We start from the raw sequence: 16,100 nt of genomic DNA, 5'->3' as shown, positions 1-16,100 counted from the left end.
TTACACTTGTTAACTTTAGCAAGAACATTAAACAGAAAAAAAAAACACTAATCAGATATCTTTGAATACATTATCTTTGTAAGAAAGAATTAACATAAATAAAAAGTGATGATTTTGTGGTGAAAATGTATGCAAACTAAATTTTGCTCAAATCAATTGCTCACTAACAATATCAGTACTAGAAAGGTTGGATGTTGTAGCAAACCTCATGAGAGGTAAAACAAAAAAAAGCACAGCTGTTCCTTCTCTCTTCACACAGTCAAAAAGGAAACTTAAGCTCTCAAACATTTTTAATTCCTAAAACATTGTTGTTCTTATCTGTCTACAAAATAATGTAAATGCAGCAGGGTCCCAAAGGCCCCTTTGTTTCTACCTGGGGAGATAGAGATAGAGATAAAGAATGTACAAGTAATAGAAAGCCAAAGAAAAAGAGAGAAGGAAAGGTTGAGGGAGCATAAGGGAGTAGGCCAGGCTGATGAGTCGGGAGGAACGCCAGTGTCTCATGGAGCACATGTGCTTCTCATTAGCTGGCTCAGACCTGTCCCCGAGTCGCTCACTGCTGGCCCCTGATATTGAATAATGGCTCCTCTTGAGCCTGACTCCACAGTGAGGAGGCAAACCTCCTACTCATTCCCTGGCACAAGTCACACACATTTGGGGCAAACAGTGACCTTAGGAGCGTAATTAAAAACTGCAAGGAAAAATTCCCATGTCCTATCAATATACAGTACTATGAGATGCAAGCCACTCATTTTGTTCGTTTAAGCTTCCCAATTTCAACACTGCACATTAGGTCTTTACATTGCCATGTGTTATGTTTCAGTTCTTACCATCCTTGTTGGAGAAATTATGTGCTTCTTATCCATTTTAGACTACGTGGAACATGTATACTCACTAGAGAGGTGTAGACTCACTTTTCATTTGGAAACCTTTCTCCCAATATATTTCAATGATTTCTGTTTCTTGCCATTTGCTGCAATATGGTCATCATCGAAATGTGGTTCTACTTTAGGTGAATGATTCATTACAGATTTTTTTTTAATAACTTAGTTAAATGAAAGCTGCCAAAATCTAGTGTTCTGACAGATATGTTAAAAAAAAAAAAAAAAAAAATATATATATATATATATATATATATATATATATATATATATATATATGTTGTCTAAAATACAGGTTTGTGCTAGTTCTCAAATCTGTAGTATTTGGGTAATAAAAGACATTACACTTTCTGTGAAAATCTCTGAATACCTGAGAAACAGAAAGAAAGTAATGGATCAAATTTATTACTTAATCAAGTTTTTTAAATGCTGGTTTTTGGAATAGTATCAGGAATGTAACACATAAAGGTTACTTATATTCCCTAGCACATTCCACAGCAGCTTTTAAACCGCTGCGTTTTTCTAGATAGACGACTTTCATGCTAGTTCTTAAATATCTTTTTGAAATTCTGGTTATCATCATATCATAATTTCCCCCTGACCAAAACACATACTGTAATATCCCTGTCAGTTCTGTTTGGAACAAGTGGGAAAGCAATAAGCAAATAAGCAGGTTGGAGAGAAGACAGAGGAACGATCTTTGTGAGCTCAGTTTATTGGCCATATCATTCCTCAAGCCTGACTTGTCAGAACCGAATTCATGTGTGGACCATCTGGACATGTTTTACAACCTCAACATACCATTGTTGCTGGCAAAGTTTGTTGACATTTTTTTAAAGCACAATTTGCACTACGGCATTTAACTAAAACTCCCATGTTTCATTTGGTATTGAAAAAATCTATAAACATGTCATAACCATGTTATGAAAAATTGTGTGACTTTTTAGCTTATGCGATAATTGCTATTTATTTTTAATGGAAGCTATCTCCAAGCTATCTCCATACATTTTCCACAATCAGTGCTAACTGATTATTTACAAAATCTTCCAGTAAATGCTGTATTTATACTGCATTATACACCAATCCAAACCAAACCATTATGACCACCAGCCTAATATTGAGTAGGTCCCCCTATTTTGCCTCCATAACAGTGATGCACTGTGTGTTTTGACACTTTTCTATCACAACCACCATTATCCTTTTCATGACTTTGATCGACAATAGTTCCCCAGTTTTCCTTCCTTGGATTACTTTTGGTAGGTCCTAAAAATTGCAGATCAGGAACATCCCACAAGTAAAAAGGTTAATGTTGGTTCCAATAGAAAGGTGTCACACAAGAACACAAGAACACACAAGTCATAACTGTTTTGGTGGCAAAGTGGGCATGGATGGGGGAAGGGGGGACTTATTCAGTATTAGGTGGGATAGCATTCTCATATTTATATTGTGACAATATAACATACATAGTAAGTTACAGTGCCTGGCCAAAGGCACTATTATGTTGGATCGCCTTTAGCTTTGATTACAGTGCACATTTGCCTTAGTGTTGACAACATTATGCAACATCAAGGGTTGCACTCATTTTTTGGCCAAGGTATTGTATCGAACCCTGGAGAGTCAACACATTAGTCACAAAGACTTTCATCAGTGTTAAGGTCAGGACTCTAAGGTGGCCAGTATGTGTGAAATTAATTCCTCATGCTCTTATAATCACTCTTTCTAGACTTGAGCCTGATAAATCCTGGCATTTTTGTCCTGGAATTGGACACTTATTTACCCTGCTCCAGTACTTAGAGCAAACTCTTAAGTTTAAGTAAGAAAATGTTGACCATTCTGAAAACATACTGTAGCAAAATCTTTTCCACAACCAGAGGGGATCTTCCAACATGGTTGTTTAAGAAATGAGAAACTACATGCTGCATCAGTTAACGTTCAAACAAAATGTTCCTAGCTGAAACACTACATCATATCAACAACATCACTGGAGTAATTATCCAATCAAAAGTACATATAAGAAAAAGTGCTTTTTCAAATCCATACATTGCAGTGTATTATAATGCTTGGCATAAGCATATAGAAATGTTCATAGTAGTACCTGTTACATGCATTACACTTTAGAAACCTTACGAATGTATAACATCAGGTTACATAATGTTTTAAAACCTGCATGTTGTACTCATAATTAATGTAAATCTTTAATCTTTAATCAGCCTTCCAACCTTAGAACCTTGGGCTTTTTGCTTTCTGGGCCCTGTGTGAAGCAGGCTGTAGTGTGCTGGGTGTTCTGGTGCCTTTCTTACCTGGCCAGGATTGATTGTTTTCGGCAAGTTGTGCTGAATTGGCTTTTTTTTGTGATCAGACTATAGAAAAGCTGCCCTTGCTTTAAGCCTTATACCAGTTTATTGGTATATAATTGATAATCAGTGTTAATGTGGTAATGTTTTGTAGTGAAAATGTTATGGCTGGGTCAGGGTATATTTATAGTATTACATTTCATTATTCAGGCTGAGCAGTATGCTTCCTAAAAGGCAATTCACACTAGATATTTTCCTAAAGCTGTGTTTTTTTAGCACACTGTACTTCTTTCAGACACTAAAATAACACAATCACTCTTTTTACATGCTGTGAACTTTATTTATGAGTGCAATGTACAATGCTTTCATTATTATGTAAACAGTTCTTGCAGTGCGAAATGTTTGTGCAGTAATGGTACTTGTGGATAACTGGGAAAAAAGATACATATACTATTTGTTCACTACCCCACCGTTTCATACCACAGTTTTATTATGATATTTTGACCCAAAACTAACTTTTGCTGTCCCATTTCCTCATGGCTCATCAACAGGGTTGTACATTTGTCCATTAGTGCTGAATGAACCACATTAAGTCATAATTGAACAACAAATACTGTATTCTGATGTACAGTAAATGCCAGAGAACTTAGCCCTGACTGCACATCGATATCTATTACATCCCAGTAATGACATGGAACACTTGCAGTATGAATTAAAAACATGTAGCAATCAGCATGTATAAAAAGAATGAATTACAAATAGATTTGTTACAACTGTTATAAATACATGATGAATGCAGGTAGAATAGGAACTGTTAGTCTCTAACCTTAACCAGTCCACATATAGTACATTATGCACATGAGAATTTATAATATAAAGAAACAAATGTATTAGCATTATACTTAGTGGCTAATGAACACATGCAAACTAATAGAAAAGCTTAAAATGGGGGAAGGTTGCGGGAGGGGGCTGTGTGCTTGAGGCTAAATCACAAAGCAGTGCAGCATAGTACCATTGTTGTAATTGTTGTAAGTACAATAAATCATTTTACAGATGCCTGTACTGTACATAGGAACAATTCTAAATCCAATAACATTGCCAGACTTTAGAATAAGTATCACAGAGAACAATCATAGAACCAAGCAGATTAACAGAAAAAATCAGCACAAAAGTTTCAGTGTACCTTAAAGAAGAAACTAATCCTTTATGATGACAATGGAAGAGCAAGAGCTACAGTAGGTAAGCCAAACAGCTGCTCCTATTTATCTCAGCTCTGATCCGAGTTTGGTCTAAACTAAGGGGCCTGGCAAGAGACCGGCAGAGACATCCTGGGAAAGCAAAAAAAAAAAAAAAAAAAGCACACTTATTTGTGAGTTATAGGGAATATAGCTGAGAAACAGATTTTTTTGGCTGATGTTCACCTTTAGACCACAAGATTTGGGACAGCAGAAACAATGACTTATAAGGGGAAAAATGAGAAAAACACACTGGGATCTTGAAATGTGTCACCATTCAGGAGTTGGGGCGGATAATTACACTAGTGCTGTTCTTAGATCAGGTCTTGTAAATGTGCCATGACTGACAGAAATGACTAAGTGACTTTGATTAGTTAACAAGAGACAAAGCGTTGGACCGTTGCAGTAAGAATCCAATCCAAAATGTCAATGAAGTGTGAAAAGAAAATCACTGTGCAAGAGCACAATAGGTTTAACCCCATGGTACGGTCATTTCCGTTATTTTTAGACAATCAGTGTGGTTTCTTCATTGGAGCTAATTCAGATTATCACCAAACTGTCAGATACAGCATTAGATTACAGCAGTGGTGGTTCAAATGGTAAAGAAGTTGCGGCTTGGTGGGTTGTGGGTTCAGCCATAGGACTATCATGCTGCCTATGTTGAACCTTGTCTGCTCCATGGGTACTATATCATGGCGGCATACTTAGGAGAAGCATGCCTATGGCCATGTCACTGCCGTGCTGATATTCAGTACAACAGCACAACCTTGAGTGTGATATTACAGTTCTACAAATGCTACAGTATTTATGAATAACAGATTATAATTGGGTTGTTTGCTTAACCAGTGACCAACAGTTAGTGTAATAAAAGATTGTTAGAACATATGTGACATAAAGTAACACACCATTCCTGTTTTTCTTTATTATATCCATGCATCAAGTGCCTCTCATCCAATCAGATTACTCGGTCAACTACCCGTTTTATAATCATTTTTTTTTTTATTATTTATTCTCTTTGACACTTTATTATCCTATATATAGGTCAATTGTAAAAATTTATTGATTAAAATTAAAATTTGTGAATGTATTACTTAGCCATTAAGGGAAATAAAAGTCCCCAATCTGCTGCAGTTACCTGACTAAACTGAAAACCAGCCCTGAAAGTGATATAATCGTATATGGTGAATTAGCTAGCTAAGTGCATTAATACAAAATAATGGAAACAAACAAGATTTTATTACAATATTATTCTTATCTAACAAATAGTAAAAGGAATTCTCCCTACTGCAGAAGTGGAAAGCGGTGTGCTACAAAACAAGAGAGAGGAGAAATGCTTTCCAGCAGAGAAAAATTGTAATTCTCAGGCAAGCACTTAGACATTGTGACAATTTCCACAGGACCAGGTGTTGGAGAAAGACCTCCATACCAGAGTCATGGGTCAGCACGGACCAAAAAAAGGAGGCCTTTTTTCTAGCTGAACTTAGCTGGAACCTATCTAGCAAGGCCATGGCAGACGCACCGACTATTTCCATAATTGTTTGCGTCCAACTTCCACATCCAAGTTGGACGCACACAATTATGGAAATTAATGGGCCCAAACAGGTTTCAGCCTGACAGTGTCTTTGTGCACAAAGTCTGCTGACAGCAGTGTCCAATCTCTCTAATGCTCTTGTGACAGAATGAGCACAAATCCCCATAGCCATGCTCCAATATACAGTGGAAAGCCATTGAAGACGAGTGGAGGTTATTAGATCAGCATAAGGGAAACAGATCTGCAAAGGGATGTTCAACAATCATAATGGTCAGGTGTTTACAAACTATCAGCCATACAGCCTATACAGAGGATCAGATCGTCACTGCATTCGTTTTTAGCCACCAACATAAGAACAGAACAGGATGACGACAAAAAACCTCAAAACAACTACAAATACAGTAGTAGTTAAAACGGCAAAGACACTATTGGACAAAAATGTATATTGTTCAGTTTAAAGATGTTCCTCTCTCACATTTTCTAATTCATAAAGGTTAAAACTAATTATTTAAATCAGACAAAAGATCCAGTAGTTCACATTAGGGTTGGGTTGTGGTAGCATTTCTATTTACCACTCAAATGGCATGCTTTAAACGTTTTTATATGGAACTGTGTAAACTACACATTTGTTAAAATGATTTATGTCATGTGATCCATCATTATTTGTAGGCTTAATACTTTAAACAAATTGCTGCAAATTTCCAATTTTAAGACAAGGGTAATAAAACATATAATTTCTTTAAGCCTAAACAAGTTTGAGTCTCAAATGCTCACTGATTATGCTTCCATCTATGTTTCAAACCAGAACACTGAAACACATTGAACACACTGAAAGCCTTTCATGAGATGGCTGCTAAATAGTGTCTCTTAAGTGCTCCAATTTTGGGGTAAATAAATAAATGCAGCAACATCCTGTACTGTTTTAGCAATTGAGGAACAAACCTTGGGGGTACCTCATTCTGCTCTCTGATCATTCATGCCAAGTACTATGCCACTTCTCCCCACTGATTTTGCTCAACTGAATGCTGGCTTTTTAGACTGGCCTTTTGGGCTTGTAGTGGAAAAAGCCAGCTAGTAGTGGTTAGCATAATTTTTGGCCTATTTAGTCGCATGAATCTATGATTACTTTGTGAAAAGAAACAAGGTGTGTTTATTCCTGTTGGCATTTTTCTCTATTTATTTATTTAATTATTTATTTTTTAGTTGGCATGTCAGTGTTGTGGGGTAATGAAATTGATTGTTATCTGCAGGAGAGCACTGCTGTGAGACTCCAAGAGGCTGTAGTCGTTTTTGCTGTGGCTGTCGTCAGTTCCATGGACCAGAGCCATGGAATTCTCCACACTCTTAAATTAAATCCGTTAGCATCCGCATCTGGTAAAGGGAGAGAGAGAGAGAGAGAGAGAGAGAGAGAGAGAGAAAGAGATAATACCACTATACCTCTTTAACTTGGCTCTTTCTACCTGCATTGTTTAGTGCTCCAGATGCATGTCTGAGACATGGGATCTGAAAAGAAACAGACAAAAAAATAGATGAATGCGCTCATATCCTATTCCCCTCAGTATGGAGTTTGTTTGCATTGAGGATTAACTTACCCAAACTTTCTATGTCTGAGAGCTGGAGAGACTTTTGGCCTGAATATTGTCTTTGGCTAAGCTGATGCTCGATGGCCCTCCTGCTAACTTCTGGCCACCTATATTGTACGCTACATAACAAGCATCAACAATTCCACAGTACTACATTAGGATTTTCACAGTAACCAGAATGTTTTGTTAAGTCATGCATGACTCAATTCTTTTAATCTTTGTTCACAATTGGGACTATATAGTACTGTGCAAAAGTCTTTGGCACCCGCATGTGTTTTTGTACAAGCTTTGTAATGCGTGTTTATTCTATGACTTCATTATGAAGTCAGTACAAACAAAACATTACTTATTTCCAAACGTAAGTATTTTGGCAAAAAAAAGAAAATAATAAAAATAAAAAAAATAACAGGAGCAGGTGCGACAAAGTCCTCAGAAGAACTGTGGCTGGTTCTATAGGATGTTTTGTAAACCCACTTAAAAGCAATTTTAAGCAAAGAGTTCTCAAACCATTTATTGACTTTGCTTATTTATTACTGTTTACTTCTTTTTATAGTATTTTTTATATCAAAATATCTTTTAATACATCCTTGCTCTACAGTAGTTAATTGCATGTTTGTTTGTTTTTTTTACTTTTGCACTGTAATGTCGATATACAGGTTTTGTTTTAATAAGCATTTATCCCTGTTGATGTAAAACCTCTTAATTAATTCTCATCCACAAGACACATACAGTAGAGTGTTCAACAGTCATCCTGTATTGAAAAATGTCACTGTTCCTAAAAGACACAAGAAAACATTATTAAACAAACAGCCTCATAATGGATTTGTTAAAATACAACTCCTGGGAAAGTATCAGCCAAGGTTTGGGTTAAAAAAAAACTTGGGTAGTTTTTTTTTTTTTTTTAATTTTGAACCATTATGTTCAGTAATTGTAATACTGTACATCCTTTTCACCAAATATTCCTATTTGTAACCATCACATATAATGTTATTACATATAGATTTTCGGTCTAATTAATACCTTATTGTCGTTTTACATTAGCGTAATGGTTACATTGGAGTTTTTAGACACAAATCCCATTTATTCTGGGAATAGTGTTATTTAAATAACACTATTCCCAGAATAAATCTGTGACCCGTCTGTAGTCTGTTGGGTAATCAATGAGAATTGGGAGTGGTGCATATGAAAAATGATTACAATAGCAAGCAATCCGGTCTGAAATGAATCAGATTTTAATTTTTCATGAGCTCAGGCCTCTCTTGATTATACCTCTAATGAGCTGTGATGTATTTCATACAAGGCCTAATTTGACCCGTTCCGCTGAAATACATAGATATGGTGTGTCAAAAACTGGAAGACTGCAAATTCATGAGAATTCTCCTGAGCTGTGTTCATGCATAAATGCTTATACGGTTATGTTTTATACTTTTATATCCTTTCATTTTAAATTAGTGTAGATAACCCTGTTGCACCCAGAGCTTTTCAATGAGACTGTGCACTAAGCCAGTAAAACATTCCAATCACACATGGCTTGGCCTTAATTTCATCAAGGAAAGTTGGACTAATCGGACATGAGGTGCTTGAGGGAGGCTTGCTGTCTGACATAGGAAAACCAGGGGAGTGCTTCACAGTGCATCATTAACTAATGGCAGACACCCCTGTCTCAGCGCGTGTTCCACGTATCTGAAGATTCCTTTTCCTGATGGATCACAGAAGATCAGCTAATGTATATTAGGCTGGTGATGGATTTTCAGAATGTGAGAAAGTTTAGGAATGGGCTCACATTAGTTGACACATGTCCCCAAGACAGCATTAATCTTAAAGTAGTCCTCCTTTTTTCTAATCCCTTAATACGATCATTTGTTAGCAGTAATGTCTCCATGACTTGCGTCTTAATAACTCAAGACTTAAAAACCCAGAAAAAGACTGAAAATGGTTGAATATTTGAGCAGCTTAGCAATTTGATAACTTTGAAAATACAAAAAACATTAAGCATCGGTGACAGGTCATAGTTGCCCAAATGTGTGCAGATCTCCTGTGCATATCCTAAAAGTGGCAAGCAAATCTTCTGAAAAATAAATGTTCCACAACAAAATACTGAAATGCATAAACTTTACAAGACAGAGTTTAATTTTATAATTTGTATGCTCTTGGCCATGGGTGTCATAAAAATTAATTCACTGCAGAAGGAAAGTCAGGCCTTATAATTAGCAAAGACTTGAGATAGCAAATGTTCTTGGCCTCGATTTTTTCCCTTTGTCACACTGTTGTTGATTTTTTTTTCTTACCATAAATAGTAGCCTTATTTTCAGATTTATAGTGGCAGAAGTGCAACTGACAGGCCACGCATTCCTCTGCTCATCTTGCTCCAATCTCTCTTCCGCTCACTCTGTGTCATAAAGTAAGAATGCAGTCTGGTGAATGACTCCATTTGTGTAGTACTTCCATGTGGCGAGAGAACACGATCTCCATGTGGGACGAGAACACGGTCTTGACATAAATATTCAATGAGTTCAGACTCCTTTCTCCCAATGCCAAAAAAGATTGTTCAAAGCATCCAAAAGCCTTGTACGTCTCTCTCCCTCAGCCTCTCTCTCTCTCACGTTACTAAACTGACCCATCTGTTATTTATGGCTTGAGAAGAATACTTGTCTCGCCTGCCAAATAAAATTCTTACTGAAGGTTTGAAATGTGGTAGGTGCTGAACAAGGGAAATAAATGACTAATATACCCAGAAATTCATTCTCCTCTTAAATATTAATTTTCTTTTTTTTCCCCCCTTTTCAAGGTTATGGAAGCTTGGGAGCAGGTGGCCTGGGCACTGGAGGATTCAGACCTGGAGGTGTAGTATTGTTACTCTCTATCTACTCTGTACATATTACACTTGAAGCTCAAGAATTGCTGTTGGAGCAATTATTGGAAGTCCGAGCCAAGCATTTCAATTCTATCCAAAAACCTGTGTATCAAAATCACTCAAATAAAAGGGCAATTACTCACATAATAAATGGATAAGATGTTACATTAAAATTTACTTAATGCACGAATGTTCGCTCCAATTTTTTTTAAAATATAACACATACAATACATGCAACATTTTTATCCAAATTGAATGCAATAAAATTAATGCAAGCAAATGTTTCACTGTGACGCTGCAAAGGGCCAAAAGATATAATTTAATTATTATTTTTTTTTATGTAACAACCTCAGCAGCAACTTGATTTCCCTTCTCATCTTTTCCAACCACTTAGCATCACCAGTATACAAATCACCAGCCTGATCATCTGTCATCATCTGCACCTGTTTCTTACTGGTGCATGCCTTAAGTTGGACGTTTTTTAATACTTGAATTATTCATAGGTCACTTCGTGGGTAAACAAACAAAATACATTCCTCTGAAACCGGTACAGGGAACAGACTGAAAATGAGTGCCAAAATCTTGCCAAAAATGTGAGCCAAAAAAAAAAGTCTATTGGAGAACTATTCCTCAAAGCTACATTAAACAATACAAGAAAGTCTAGTTCTGAAAGAAAAATATGAAAGAAAAAAAACAAGGGGTGACTCAAGATTTTTGCACAGTACAGTATGAGTAAATGTACACGTCAATGGGCACATTTGGATAAATTACACTGAACATCCCGAATGTACCTCATGAAAGTACAGGGTCATGGGGGTACTGGAGCCTATCTCAGGATACTTAGGGCACGAGGCAGAGTACACCCTGAATGGGGTGGCAATCCATCGCAGGGCACACACACTCATTCAAACACTATGAGCAATTTGGGGAATACCAATTAGCCTAATCCGCAGATCTTTGGACTGTGGGAGGAAACCGGAGCACCCGGAGGAAAGCCACCAAGCACAGGGCGAACATGTTAACTCCATGCACACAGAGGCAGGAATCGAACCCCGACCCTGGAGGTGCAAGGCAACAGTGCTAACAACTAAGCCACCATACCACCCTGCATGAGGGCTGACTAACAACAGTTTCATTCCTAATCTCTAAAAATATTACCTAGCTTGACAATAACTATACAAACTCGCCAAGTGGTAATAGCTATGTCATTTTGCAAACTGTCTTAATAAGTTAAATGTGTGCATAGGTGCAGATATTATGATGATAATTATTGTCTCATTCTTTTCACATCTGTTACAGGTTAGGTTTGTTAGAAATTTTTATTAACTCCTTAACGCTTTCTAATGATAAAATCACTCTATTACATCTAACAAATATGTCAGTATAAAGAAATGGAATGACATAGTGTTTAAAAATGTAGCAAGTGTAATTTCAAGGTCTTTTTTTAAGTTAAATGTAGATCAGGAAAAAAAGAAACTTAAGCAATCTATTGCAGGGAATACACACACACATACACACATTCACACACTCATTTATACACTATGCACACAGAAGCGGGAATCAGAATTTGCTGGAAATCAAGTCTGGACCCTGGAGGTACAAGGCGACAGTGATAACCATTAAACCACCATGTCGTCCACTTCAAATATGTTTTGATTGAAATTGTGTGTTTTATTCTTAATAAGATTTTGGATTTTAGAATGAAAATAAAAATTGGAGATTTTGGTCCTTTGATCATGATTTATTTATAGTGAGTCTTGCGCTGATTTGTTGTTGTTGGAGCTGTATTTTGATTATTGCTATCAGAGTTCAAGACTAAATGCAATGCTGATGTCACATCATTACTGCTTGAAAATAAAGGGAGACAGCTTGCCAGACTAAAGAGCTTAAATACAGAAATTTTCAGCAAGTAGTTCAACAGTGTTGTACATAATATAAATCAATATGTTGATAAAACATGTTCAATGCAATTTTGCACAAATTTAAATACAAAAAAATTACCCAAGCACAAAAATCTAATGTTCTAAAAATAAATTCAAAAATCTAAATTTTTCCTTTAAGTAAGCTAACAAACTAATATTTGACATAATCTAAACTAAAAACATTAATGAGGTTTTTTGTTTTGTTTTGCTTTTTTCATTTAGGTGGTTATGGTGGATATGGTGGTGTTTATCCCGGAGCAGGAGTTGGAGGACTGAAGCCTGCAAAATCAGGTTATTTGTGGCATGTTAAGTGAATCCCTAGTGGGTTTTTTTTTTTACATATTAAAAACTATGTAAAAATATCTACATTTAATTTTACAAAAGAAATGTTTGTCCGAGAATCCGCCAGGTCTTATTACTCGTCTGTATTATATATCATGTGATTTAATCATTGCTCAGTATAAATGTTGTCCATTGAGATATAGAATTATAAATATAGAGACATACCGGCCTCAAGTATGGAAAAGTAGGTATAGAATTACTGTCTCCTCGGCACAGCAGTGAAGTTAGTTGATCAAAATAATAAAAAATAAATGCTTAGGGAAGTAGAGAACTGACCTAATTACCAAATGACTCCTTCATGAAGAATATGTCTTTTTTATGAGTTAATGTTAATCATGAATATTAGGTACACTAAAGTTTCAGTAAGGACATCTCAGTGAGGCTGGCGGTACTGGAGGTCTATAAAAACAGAGTGAGGCAGTGTGTCGGCAGCGTTCCTCCAATAACGGTCACCTTTTCATGGTATTCCAGTTGGCCTGAGTTTCGATTAACAAACATCAGATCTTAAGCCAAATCAACCAGTGTATCTTCTGTGGGGAATTATGCTGGTGGTTTCTGCCTAAACCTGGTGCTTTACTTCATATTGTAAGAGCAGCGTGACATGTCTGTTCTTCAGCATCAGTTAGGAGAAGGTTAGGCAAACAAATAAAAACTTTGAAACATCTAGTGCCAGGTCCTCAAACCAGAACTGCTAGCTCATTTCCTTATATTGGAACAGAGTGGAAAGGTGAAGCAAGACATTGGATTACTAAGAAAAAAAAATGTAACTTTAATGTTGGAAGTCTTGACATTCATCCTAATAAACATAGCTCATTGTGTGTTTGTCTTGCTCTATGGCCAGGTACTGGAGGGACGGTATTAGGTCCTGGAACTGGGGGCACCATACCTGGCAGTGGGCCTGGACTCCCTGGTGGAGGTAAAAAACACAACCTTACAGGATAAAAAAGCTAATAACACATTACCCTGTCCTAAATTCAGTCCCATTCAATCCCCCCAAGGGTTTGTGGATTCCACTATGAGTACATTTTTTTTTTTCTCTGTGGCTGATTCCACACTGAAAACTGATCACAGTTCAATAATCAGTTCAATCATAACTTACACTTGATCATTACCCTTAAAATTCTGTCTTTACACTACCATATATTTCATAGATAGATTCCTAAGATAGGATCTACTATGTATATATTTTACTATATAAATATTCAAACTATATATGTATATATTTGAACATACATTTTCATACAATTTCATTCAATTCATTCATACAATTTGTTTTTACGGTTTATGTTCTGCACCTATTTTATTCAACTTGCTATATTGGCTAAATGATCAGCAGTTAAAGATGTGTTTACACACGAGCCCGTCAAAAGAGACTCTGATCCTAAGTCTGTCTTTATATACAGTAATAATACTGTTACTGATTTGTCTTTTTTTTAGCCCCAGTCATTCCTCAGATTGGTCTCCCAGGTGTAGGTCCTGGTGGGAAAGCTGCGAAACCAGGAAAGGCACCAGTTCCAGGTAAGGCCATTTTGCTTGTATCCATTGTAATACTGCAGTCTAACCATACAGTAGTTTTCATATAATTAAGTATTTTACACATTTCTGCCTTTTGTGTTTTACAGGAGTAGGAGTGCCTGGAGCCTTTCAAGGTGGAGTTCTGCCTGGACAAGGTACAGTATATGCCCAATAGATTTCTAGAGCATTTTTTTTTTTTTTTTTTTGACATTATTTTTCAGGGCACAATTTTCTCTAAAGCTCTGAAAAGGTGTTGATCAGACTTCACTGTTTGCATCAGCAGGGTTTGGTGGCTTAGGTGTGCTTCCGGGTGTAGCAACTGGAGCAGGACTTAAACCAAAGTCAGGTAAGATCTTCATTATTGAGAAGCAGGCGGGACAGTTTTATTTTTGCCTGTTATTTATTTTTCTAAATAAATAAAATAAATAAATAACAGGCTAACAATCCAAAACATACGTTCAGAAATTAGGTCAAGAAATGCACATAGGTCAGGCAATCATGGGAAAAATAACAACAGAAGGGACTTTGCAATGATGGAGTAAATACCTGTGCTCTTCATAGTGTGAATGTGATTTTGAAATGTAGGCATCAAGTCTATAGCATGATAGAACCAGCCACCATACAACCCCACCACATCCCATCCTCACACCACCATCTCCATCACCACCCTTGTCTCCAGGATGTCCTTGACCATGGCCCTTCTTCTAAAAGAGCTGAGGGATCATATGTAATGTGGTAGTTCAAGTTTATGAGTTTTATGAGGCATGGTTGATGCATTGAATAATGTTGAATGGGATAATGAGCCTGTACCAGAAAATCATATCGTATTTGTCTTGTGTCAATTTTCTTTTTGTTGTTGTAGTGATGGTTCTAGATATTAATGTGTGTTCTCCCAAATGTATCGTCTTTATTAGAACCACTTGCTTGCTGAGGGTGAATCAGGGTTTACGTTACGCATTAACAGGGAAGCACATATGCAGTATATACACCAGAATGAGTCAGCTAAGTGGTTATGCATGAGTCCTGGAGACCAATTTCTCACAGATGGGGTGGGACATACACTTTGTCTTGGGGACATTGTGGTAGCACATGTTTATATGCATTTGCTTTGTTTATCTCTTGATCTCTGTTCAAGGAAATGGCAGAGACAAAGCATTATTCCCTGGGATGAGTTCTGTACCATCCTCTTTTGGGGCTGAGGGGTACATTGTGAAAAAAAGAGGCATCTTTATTAATTTTTGAGCCAGGATGAGCCAGGATTGTAAACTAAAATCTTGAGAAGTATAAAGCCCATCAGGCTTCTTTTGGGTTCAGTTTTTTTCTCTTCCTCTCTCTATGTTTAAATAATGAAGCTTCTTAATGTCTGTGTATATACAAAAGAGTTGAGTGATGTCCACAAGTAATGGAACTCTTCTAGCACAAGTTTCATAAGGAGGAGTTAGCTGTCTCTGTTAACTGACTTTCATGAAGAATGGTGGGAAATGAAGTGTTTTAAAAAATTGGGCCCTTTGTGAATGCCTCCCTCATATGAGAAAAGCTGTGTTTGTCTAATAGTTGTATGTAAAATACCGTGCAAAAGTCTGGAGACCTCTCTTATTTCTTCTTATTTTGTATTTAAAGAGCCAGACTTTCTTGTGTTTTTAGTGTAATCTTGAGGAATAGATGTCCAGACTTCCTAAATGACTTTTTTGGCTCTCATTTTTGGCAAGTTTTGGTTCTTATTTTCAGTCCCTGTAGATAACTAGAGAGGAATGTTGTTTGTTTGTTTTTTAAGCCACACAGTGATCTATGAATCATTTAAGCATAAAAGTGTAGGGAATGAACCAGGGAGAAACATCTGCGGATGATGACAGATGATAAGGCCAGTGATTGGTACAGTACGTATATTAGTGATGCTAAATGCTGAGTGATTGGAATAGACGATAGGGGAAATAAGGTTGCTG

The 16,100-nt window shown here is 36.7% G+C and overlaps 1 protein-coding gene across 14 annotated transcripts in view; it reads left to right on the top strand.

Annotated features, from left to right (window-relative positions):
- elna (elastin a) overlaps nucleotides 1–16,100 on the top strand; it is a 71,660-nt gene that overhangs the window by 15,583 nt on the left and 39,977 nt on the right. For 13 of the 14 annotated variants that reach the window (XM_053486286.1, XM_053486277.1, XM_053486284.1 and 10 more), the window contains exons 6-11: nucleotides 10,313–10,366; nucleotides 12,523–12,591; nucleotides 13,484–13,558; nucleotides 14,080–14,160; nucleotides 14,265–14,312; nucleotides 14,438–14,503. In XM_053486286.1, coding sequence (XP_053342261.1) covers nucleotides 10,313–10,366; nucleotides 12,523–12,591; nucleotides 13,484–13,558; nucleotides 14,080–14,160; nucleotides 14,265–14,312; nucleotides 14,438–14,503 — 393 coding nt within the window. The remainder of the gene's footprint in view (nucleotides 1–10,312; nucleotides 10,367–12,522; nucleotides 12,592–13,483; nucleotides 13,559–14,079; nucleotides 14,161–14,264; nucleotides 14,313–14,437; nucleotides 14,504–16,100) is intronic. The other variant, XM_053486274.1, reaches the window with a different exon arrangement.

The sequence above is a fragment of the Clarias gariepinus genome, chromosome 25 (genome assembly GCF_024256425.1).
Source record: "Clarias gariepinus isolate MV-2021 ecotype Netherlands chromosome 25, CGAR_prim_01v2, whole genome shotgun sequence".
NCBI lineage: Eukaryota > Metazoa > Chordata > Actinopteri > Siluriformes > Clariidae > Clarias > Clarias gariepinus.
This window is presented reverse-complemented; position numbering and strand designations above follow the sequence as displayed.